At 51.4% G+C, this 10,267-nt stretch overlaps 1 protein-coding gene across 1 annotated transcript; it reads right to left on the minus strand.

Annotated features, from left to right (window-relative positions):
• Window positions 1–3,005: 3,005 nt before the first annotated feature.
• FAM43A (family with sequence similarity 43, member A) lies at window positions 3,006–6,138 on the minus strand. The gene is made up of 2 exons (XM_011961206.1): window positions 5,929–6,138; window positions 3,006–5,847 (listed from the first exon to the last, which is right to left on the minus strand). The coding sequence occupies exon 2, from the start codon at window positions 5,196–5,198 to the stop codon at window positions 3,936–3,938; it is 1,263 nt and encodes a 420-aa protein (XP_011816596.1). The 5' UTR covers window positions 5,199–5,847; window positions 5,929–6,138; the 3' UTR covers window positions 3,006–3,935.
• Window positions 6,139–10,267: the final 4,129 nt, after the last annotated feature.

Consider the following 10,267-nt stretch of genomic DNA (forward strand, 5'->3'; position numbering starts at 1 on the left):
CCTTGGCAACTCCAATGAGATTTTTAAATCTCCAACATGGCACCAGGGGTAGATTCTACCAACCAGTGGTCTCTCTATTCACAGGCAGAACCCTCAAAAACAGTTCTGTCCCCTGGGAGGGCATTATGCTTTCTTAGTATAACAGAGCCTTTTTAATTTGTTTAAAAGCTGTTCTGCTGACTGTGGGGCAGCGAGAGGTGTTTCTTTAGGGAAATCATGTATGTGCACACACACGTGTGTGTGGAGGGGGTTCTCTGAAGCTGTAATAGTTGGGAGGGTATGAAATACTACTGTTTATTTTATGCCATTTTATTCCTCCCACCTTCCTGCTCACATATGCAACAAATGGTAGAAGCGAACATGGGATGTTTGTGCTGTGAGAAGTGGATGAATGCCTCCTCCCGGACTCACACTGCCTCCCCTGGGCGACTGCACGCCGCCAGAAGCCACTCTGTTTCTCATGCAGTCAACACTGCATTGTTGAACACGGAGCATGACCTAGGCTGGGAAAGAATGTAGAAAGTGTCTCACTGCATTTAAAGTACCATCAGGTTAAGTCATGGAGAAACAAGAGCCTCACTTTGCAAGAAGGAAAAGCTAAATTTGATGAGTAAACCAGACTTCAGGTGTTTTCTGGAAGGTGTATTTTATCTAATGACTTAGCTTTGCTTTTGTTGCTCCATTCTTTTCCCTCTGAGCTCCAGGAGCAAAGTAGTTTTAGGGTCTTTCTTTTATTTTCATTTAAAACATCTCTTCTTACTCTAGTGATATCATCCCTGGAAGACTGAGAAGTAAGAAGAGGTGAATCACGTGTCACCTTTGCATCTCTTCTAGAATTACATCAGTCAGAGCTCCGGGGTGCAGTGGGGATTGATGCCAAAAAGCAGAGGGGAGGAAGGAGAGATGGGGAGGGCACAGATGGAGGAGGAAGGGAGCTGGCTCTTTCCAGCCTGCTTATTTTCTTCTTCCTCCTCCTCAGCCTTCAAGCCCCCCTTCCTATTTATAAATCACATAAGAGGAAATGTCAGACTTTAAAGAGATGGCTGCTTTATATTTATTGATGGTGTTGGTTTCAATGCCATTTGCCTGAACTTTTGGACCAATCACCACATGCCTATCAGTCACAGATGAAAGCCAACACTGCTATTCTCACAGGATACTTACACTAGATAAGAATGAAGACGCACAGACCCTGCCCTGCCTCCCAAGTATTAGCCATATTAGCTTCACTCTGTCTCACCTCTTCATTGGTTTCAAACAGCAGAGGAACTTGGCTATGCATGGGAATAATTTCAAATGTGAAATATAGTCACACAGGCTAGTGATGGCCCACACAGCCCTCTGCTTATCAGGTGAGCGCACTCGTGCGGAAGGGCTGGGATGGGCGGGTGGGCTGAGACTGGACTTTCCTGACCTCTCTCTAGCTGGGGTTTTTAATGTCATTCAGTGATGTGTATCTGAGGTATCAGGGAGAGGGATCAGGGCTCACAACCAAGCCAAAATATAATAGATTCAAAGGCCTGGACCTTGTCCTAATGCCCTTAAGAAGAGACTGAATTTTTTTTTTTTTTTTTGTAATGTTTGTAATGTTTTCCACTCAGCCGGGTGCAGCGGCTGACGCCTGTAATCCCAGCACTTTGGGAGGCTGAGGTGGGCAGATCATCTGAGGTCGGGAGTTCAAGACCAGCCTGACCAACATGGAGAAACCCAGTCTCTACTAAAAACACAAGATCGGCCAGGCGTGGTGGCGCATGCCTGTAATCCCAGCTACTTGGGAGGCTGAGGCAGGAGAATTGCTTGAACCCAGGAGGTGGAGGTTGCGGTGAGCTGAGATCGCGCCACCGCACTCCAGCCTGGGTGACAAGAGCGAAACTCTCTCTCTCTACATATATATATCCTTTATATATATATATATGTATCTCTTTGTTTTTTCTACTCGCCCCCTTTGCTTTTCTTTCTTAACGATAGTTCTATGCCTGAACTATTACCGTTAATTAGGAAGAAAATCTTTCACCCCGCTTTCCTCTATGGTTCAGTGAATTCCAGACTCCTTGGGATTTCTAGGTCTAGCTGCTTGGAACATATTTATGATAAAAACAAAGCAAAGTGGCCTCAGGACACCAGGGAAGGCCAGGAGTGAGATCCATTTCTGCAACACATGAAGAGAGGCCCGAAGGGGCAAAAGGAAAATATAATTTGCAGAAGGCACAGTTTTGGCAGCATCTTATTACAACTTCCAGCTGATCGGGTGTAGCCAAACTAGAGACATCTGCTTGGAGTTTACAACAGAAACAAACACACAGAAAGCATGAAAGCGCTGAAACATGCACACCCAGACCGCGCTCTAACAGCTCCTCTCCACCTCGACCTTTGCGCTATCCCCCACTGGGTCACGCTGGGTTGTAGAAGGGAAGGAAATGGGCTCTGCAGCCTGCCCAGCCACCCGCCCACCTGCACCATGACTCACTCACACCAGGATCGGAACTTGTCAACTTTTCTCTCTACTTGGTTTTCCTCCCAGGAAAAGCAGAGATGGCCCCACTCCTCAGAGAACTCCTCTTTGGGTTTCTAGTTCATCTTTAAAGCTCCCTGAGCTGTTTGTAATGGAAAAGATAAGGTAGTCTCCTTACGCTTGATTACTAGCATGGCCCACAGAAGGAGGTGGTAAAATCTTGGCAGACCTGGAAGTCACTCCTCCAAAAATAACCTCACAGGTCTGAGAGTGTGATACGGAACTCACTCTGGCCTCTCCAAAAGACCAGAAAAAGACCACACTCCCACAACTTAATTAGTGAAAAATATAGGATAATACATGAAAAGGCTGGTCCCAGACCCAGCACCCGCAGTTATGGAGGTCCAGGAAGGCCCCAGATGGCGCATAAAGTTGACCTTCCTTTCCTAATTCTCTCCAAGCACAAGAAAGGTCAAAGACCGTCCAATGACACCATCCCAGGGTTAGACACAGCCTCTCCCACCCCAACGCAGCAGTTCCAGACGCTCACCTGTTCTGTTAAATTTTCCTCTTTATTCTCTCCCCACTGGTGTGCAAACAGAACCAGAACAGTGCTACTTTTAAAAAATAACAAAATGTTTTATACACATTTCTGTATATACAACTGAACAACATTTTACATGTTTCTTTTGCACAGCAAAAGATATAAACATTCAGCTCTGAGAACACAGTTATGTACAGAAAAAAGTCAAAAATACTTCACAACAGTGCAAAAATATTTTACACAGTATCATGGAGTGAGATCTTTTCAGCAAGAGGAAGGGCGTGTGTGTGTTTCTAAAGGAAAACTCCTTTTTAAGATATTAGATGTCTTTAACTGTAAACAAAATGCAACTCTCCTTCATCTCCCCCCACCCCCCAAAACAGTTATGTGAGGAATTTGGCAAAATTTCAGGGGTGTGAGTCTGAGGTAAACACCCGGAGTTCTTACACCAGAAAGAACCGAGGGCTAAAGGGTTGCATAAAGCCTCAAACACCTTGAGAGCAAAATTTTTTTTTTTTTAATGAGATGTCAGTGACAGCGCAGGGCCTCTCCTGGGGGGTAGGAGGAGGAAGTGACAGGCCCCAGTGCCCCACAAACAGGAAACTGGCCAGGCACCTACGGCCTGAGACTAGCAACTTCAGCCAGCCTTCCCTCACCTGTACCCCAGAGGGCTGCCTCTCTCTCCCTCCTGGTGGGGTTTTCCCCTCTCACATCTCCCCGCATCCCCACGCGCAATAAAGCCAGAAGTGCTGGGGCGGGAGCAGGGGCGGGGAGGTAGGGGGAAACGGTCAGGGGGAACGCTAGACCTGGGCTCCAAGTGTAGGTATGGGCCCCAAATGCCCCATTTTCCCTTTCCTGGGGGGGGGGGCAAGGGACAGGGAGGTTGTCGGGACCACGGATGGGTAGCCACGTTGGAGCGCCGGCGACGCGCGGAGGAGCTCAGTCCCAGTCGGGATCGTCTGCACTGGCGCCGTCGGCCTGGCCGGAGTCGTCCCCGGCGGTGGCGTCAGGGCCCCCGCCCTCGATGGAGCTCTCGCTGCCCGTGCTGTCGCCCCACAGCAGGCGCGTCACCTGCAAGTCGGCCTGCAGGGTGCGCACGTCGTTGCCGAAGCTGAGCTCGCCCAGGTCGCTAATAAGTTGCGACAGCTCAGCCTTCATGTCGGAGGCGCTGCCCAGCAGCAGAGGCGGCGGCCTGGCCCCCGGGCCCAGGGAGCCCCCGCCGCCCCCTGGCGCCTCCCCACGGCCATTCTCCAGAGTGTCCAACAAGTCCCCGCACTCAAAGTGCATGGCGACCACCAGCGCCCGCGGCGCCTCGGCCTCCTCTGCTGAATCTCCCTCTGCCGCATGGTTCTCCTCTTCCTCCGGGCAGCCCTCAGGGTGCTCCTCTTCCTCTTCTTCCTCCTGCAGCTCCTGCTCCTGTTGTTCACCGAGCAGGTCCTCGGTGATGGAGCCGAGCTTAGGCGCACTGCGGCTGCGCTCCACTGGCGGTTTATAGCAGCAGGGTCCGTGCAGGAGCAGCTTGCGCAGCGGTACTAGCGGGATGGTGTGTGCACCCACCAGCTCCTGCTGCTGGTGACGCGCGTCGTCCCGCCGCTTGAGGCGTTTAAATTCCGCCAGCGCGTTGGCCGACGTCTGGTAGAGCAGCAGGGCCATGGCCTGCGCCTTTTCGGGCTTGGACACTAGCACGGCGTGGCAGCGCAGCATCACGGCCTTGTGCTTCAGCTCGTGCCGGTACACCCAGGCGAAGACCTTGGGCAGCCGCGCGTCCGCCACACAGTAGGTGACGCGGTGCAGCAGGTAGAGGTGGCCCGGGCGGCGCAGCGCGCGCTCCTCGGCGTGCACCATGCGGATACCCTGCGCACTCACTGTCAGCTTCATCTTCGTGCCCTGACGGCCCGCCTCGCTCTTGCTCCAGATCTTGCCCACAGCAAGGTCGGTGCAGCCGTCACCGCGCGCCTGGATGGTTGTGGCATTACCCAGGTAGAGCACGGTGTAAGTTGGGTCCTCGCTGGTGATATGCAGCTTCTTGCGCTTGGAGCGGAACATGCTGCCCACCCGGCTAAGCGCGCCTTCGGGGCACGCCCGTGCCAAAGAGCTGAGCGCCGAGTAGTGCAGGCTCACAGCGTAGCCCTTGGGCTTGGACGCCTGCCGCGGCGGCGCCTCGGCCAGCAGCTCGAACTTGTGCTTCTTCCACGGTAGCATCTCCGGAGGGCGCCCCGGCGCAGCTGGGCGGCGGCGGCGGAGCGCCGGGTGCGAGGCCCACTGAGCCACCGGCCCCGGCCGGGCTCAGCCCGGGCAAGATCGAAGAATAAAACTACTGGGAGCGGCCCAGTGGTAGGGAGTTGGGGGGAGGGGAAGAGACAGAATGCTTAGGAACCCCGCAGGGGGTGGGGGTAAATTTTCTAAAAAAGAAAATATTCAGCTTCGAGTGTGCAAAAAAGGTTGGGGGGGGGGTAGGGACACGCGCGCACACAGAATTACCCCAGCCTGGGCAAGGGCGAGGGCAAAGTCTCAGGCAAGCAACAAAATGCGAGGGAGAGAGAACGAGCGTGGAGTGGAAAACGTCAGGAAAAAAGCTAGAAGCGCGCGTGCAAATAAATAAAGACAGCCCCGGCAACAGCACCCGGGATGGTGCGAGAATAATGCGGGAACTCCTCGGCGAACGTGAAGAGGATCCCCTAACACACACAACCCCCGGGACTGGGGCCAAAACCCGCAGAAACTCTACAGTGACCGTGCCCAGGGGCCGGTGCTCCCCACCTCCGAGGGGTGCTGGAGACGGAGAGCCCCTCGGCTGGGCTGGTCTCAGAGTCAGCAGCTCGCCCGAAGTGCTGTCGGATGCTGGGTCCGGCTGGCCGCGGCTGGCCCCGCGCAGCACTCCCGCAGGGGCTCACTGCATCTTCGCTCCGCCGGGGACTCGCGCTCGGCCCGCTCACTGTCCGGGCTAGTTTGGCCGAGACAGCGCTGGGCTCCGAGGGCAGGGGGAGCGCATGGCCGGGTCCGCGGACCGCCGCTACCTCATTTCTTCCCTCGAGGCGGTGTCCAGCTCCGCTCCCGGGCTCTCCACGGTCTGCTGCCCGCCTTTGCAGCGCGCCCTCTCCGGTGCTGCGAGCAGTGGCCGGCTCGCCTGCCTCACATCCTTGCCGTCCGGGAGGAAGATCTCGGGTAAATATAGGCCGGCGTGAACCATTCGCCGCGCGGGGACAGGGGAGGAACAGAGAAGAGGATCTGTTTAGGGCTCAGACGTCGGACGGATTCCTGGTCTCTTAAAGGGACCAGGTGACAGCCATTGGTCAAGGGAGCGGGGAGACCGGTCCAATCCGACAATTACATCCCCAATTTACCAGCACCTCTTTTGTCTACGGAAATCACTGGGACCTGGGGTTACCCCGCAGCAAAAAGACTTGAATCCTGACACTCCACCCCCAGGCTGAATTGCAACTCGCTGAATACATGTATGTCTAGATCGAAACTTCTGAGGGAGGTGGCAGAAGATGAGACTACAGATTATAATTTCCTGTGCAAAAAGTTTGGGAAAATAGTGGTTTCTTCCTTGTGTGACGGCTTTCTGAGAATGACTGGGTGCTGTTTAGTATTATTTTCAGAATTGTATTCCATTAAAGAAAAGAGAGATGCACAGAAAACACCAAGGCTTATCTCTCACTATCTTGAGCTCGTATTCACAGGTAAGCAGCAGACAGTGTAAAGTGAGGTGAGTGGTAACATGATTGGGGTGACTACTGTAGAATATCATCAATGAATAAGGCGCTTCCCCATCCGAACCCCAGCAAGACCCGCTCCTGCTGTGGGGCCTCAGGGTAGAGCAATTTTCTGAGATACACACAATTTCTAAGTAATGCTTGTGTGTAGTTAAGACTTAGTTTACTTTGGCAAGCCGGTCGTGCGGTGTCATTATATCATGGACATATTTTGGATGAGAATTCCTAGTAAAAATTCAAATGACATTTTTTATTTGAGTGACAAATAATGCCTGGCCAGCCTCCAATGGGAGTGATAACTGCATCAGTATTGCTTTTATCATGTCCCAACTGGACAGTGTAGTTGTCCTCTGACCGGCTTGACCCTAAGCCAGTAACTCGTTTCTGGGCCCTTGAAACAGCCTGCTTGCCTCTATGGTATGGTCAGTCAAAGCAAGAAGACTTATAGCTGGAGTGGGATAAATGTCCGAATGATCCCGCATCAAAACTCCCAGCCTGGGCCTGGAGGGGGACAGTGATCCCTTCTCCCCATCCCAGTCCACTGGGGATCTTTGATGTCTCTGGCTTCCACACCACGTCTTCATGCCAGAGTCACTGCAACCACTCCTGGGAATTCCCTTGGGATATTCCAACAAAATAAAACTGATCCCTGCCCATCCTCTACCTTTGCCAACTTTTGACCTTCCTTTGAACTCTGAGTTTTCTCAAGAGTCACTTGTGCTGAGTTTCCATTTAAGTTACTTTTCTGACTACCTTTTGGTGCCAGGCCCTGAGCTAGGAGCACACGGGATTCCTGCCTCCTAATCCAATGAAGGCTGTAAACTCTACCCAACTCTGGAATTCCACTGGACTTTGGGTTCTCTGCAAGTACCCTGTATCCCCAGTGTGGTGCAAATAGGCACTCAATAACTAGAATTAATGAGCAAGATACGCATGTGGACAAGAAGACAGAGTGGGCTGAACGCTATGAGAAAGACTCAAAGCACTATGAGAAGCTGGGGGAAGAAAGCATTAATTGTGACTAGGAAAATCAGAAAAGGCTTCATGGAGGTAATGACCTTTGAAAGATGAACAGAATTTATCCAAACAGGAAAAGACTGAAGGATTTTCTGGGCATAAAGGGTAGCAAAATTACAGAAGCATGAAAATGCATGCATAAGGCCAGGCACGGTGGCTCATGCCTGTAATCCCAGCATTTTGGGAGGCCGAGGTGGGTGGATCACCTGAGGTCAGGAGTTCATGAGCAGCCGTACCAACATAGTCAATCCTCATTTCTACTAAAAATACACAAAAATTAGCCGGGCATGTTAGTGCATGCCTGTAATTCCAGCTACTTGGGAGGTTGAGGCAGGAGTATCCCTTGAACCCGGGAGGCAGAGGTTGCAGTGAGCTGAGATTGCGCCACTGCACTCCAGCCTGGACGACAGAGTGAGAAAGAAAAGAAAAGAAAAAAGAAAAGAAAAGAAAGAGAAGAGAAGAGAAAGGAAAAGAAGGAGCATACACATGTAGTAATTAGGATGGAGCTTGTAACAATGAAAGAAGAAAGCTTCCTGATTGTGTTTTTTGGCTGTCTTAGACTCCAAGGGAAGGAATGGCCTTTTCATGGCTAACTGGCCCCACAGGGTCCTTCGACCAGAGCTATAATGCCTTACTCCTCAGCTGCACTGATGGGTTAATGGAGGGATACCAGACACGCTGTTGGAATGAGGTAGTTAGTACTATAATAAGCCATTTAAGCCACTATTAATTCCTTAAATTTCTGGACTGCCTTGTAGTGGCAATGAAGGAGATAGTACACACTCTAAAGAACAAAATATGTTTTCTGGTAAAAACATATCAAATGAGGCTGTGTTAAGTGACCTTTAGTTGGACCATAATCTTGAACTCCACAAAAGCAGACATCATGTTCAAGCAGTGATCATTTCCAAATGGCTCAAAGTTCCAAGGCTCAAGAGGGTTTGGGGAAGAGGAAGAGGGAGCCGTAGCAGGAGCTAAGGCTGGTCTCAGACTCAGCGAGAGGCACCACTTTGCACTTCATGCAGTGGCATGGACACCAGTGGCCCACAGAGGCAGGGAGAAGGAGTCCACTGGTGGGCGGGCTCGTCAGCAGCAGCCAGAGTGCCAGTCCCAGCGGCACAGGCCCACAGAGCTGCTCCTGCTGACGAGGCTATGTCACGCCTTGACCGCCTTCCTAATAAGCTTGTTTTCAACCTTGGGAGAACAGAAAGGTTCTAGGCCAATGTGAACATCCCGGTGTGAGTCATGCCCTGGAGGAGAACCCGCTGTCCCCCTGTGGCCTGGACCTGTGCCAGCCTCTAGGGCCCGCCTCACCTTATGAAGAAGCTGGCCACCCCACCTGAAACACACATCACAAATAAGGCTGCGTTTCTTCAGCTGGGAGAGCTGGCAGCGCCACGTAGGCGTCTACATCACAGATCTGAGACAGGGCAACTCCAGAACAGACCGTCAGCAAACTGGAGCTGGGAAACAGGTGAGAAACTGCAAAGCGTACTTTTTTAATGACACTGCCCCATCTACTGGTAGCAGGCAGACATGCTGCTTGGTGGATGGTTTCTCATCAAACCGGATAAGCTAGTGGATGAAACTACACACAACCTGGTCACAGCTGGAACGAAACGCTGCGATCAGGAGTCCCAGCCCTAAACTTGACATCCAGGAGTCAGCCTTTCATCTCACAGAGGATTTGGACCAGCTTCCTCCCAGCTTATGTCTTACATAATGCTCCTTCCTCTCGCCCCCTCCTCCAACATCCCACTCAGTGGACACTGACTTCAGAGATAACACATGACGAATCTGGAATCTTCAATGTCATCTAGTAAATCCTTGTGGAGAGCCTCCCATGAATGTCACATAGTTGCTGGGGATATAGCACTACAGAGGACAGATAGAGAGGTCTTTGCCTGCATGGGATTTATAGCCTCTGGTGGAGGCGGGCAGGCAGACAGTAAACAAAAAACTAATGAAATAGCAGATAGTGAAAACTCTCTGGAGAAAAGGAGGCAGTGCTAGGAGTGGAAGGTGGCTCTGGGCAGAGACAGGAGTGAGATGAACCTGCAAAGAGATGGGGGAGAGCACGGCAGCCTGTGTGGCCCAGTACGCAGTCACCAGCCACAGGTTGCTGCTGACACTTGAACCATAGGTGGCCCAAATTTAGATGCACTACAAGTATGAACTACACACTGGATTTTCAGGACTTAGCAAAACAAAAAGAATGCAAAAAATCTTGATAATATTATATTAATTAAATATCGAATGATAGTATTTGGCTATGTTGAGTTAAATAAATTATTAAGATTAATTTTACCTATTTCTCTAGCCTGGTCAACATGGTGAAATCCTGTCTCTACTAAAAATACAAATATTAGCTAGGCATAGTGGTGCATGCCTATAATCCCAGCTATTCGGGAGGCTGAGGCAGGAGAATCGCTTGAACCCAGGAGGCAGAGGTTGCAGTGAGCTGAGATTGCGCCACTGCACTCCAGCCTGGACGACAGAGTGAGAAAGAAAAGAAAAGAAAGAGAAGAGAAGAGA

The sequence above is a fragment of the Colobus angolensis genome, unplaced genomic scaffold (genome assembly GCF_000951035.1).
Source record: "Colobus angolensis palliatus isolate OR3802 unplaced genomic scaffold, Cang.pa_1.0 Scaffold54, whole genome shotgun sequence".
NCBI lineage: Eukaryota > Metazoa > Chordata > Mammalia > Primates > Cercopithecidae > Colobus > Colobus angolensis.

Coding starts and splice junctions, on each gene's coding strand:
- FAM43A (XM_011961206.1), bottom strand. CDS start 5,198: ATGCTACCGTGGAAGAAGCACAAGTTCGAGCTGCTGGCCGAGGCGCCG.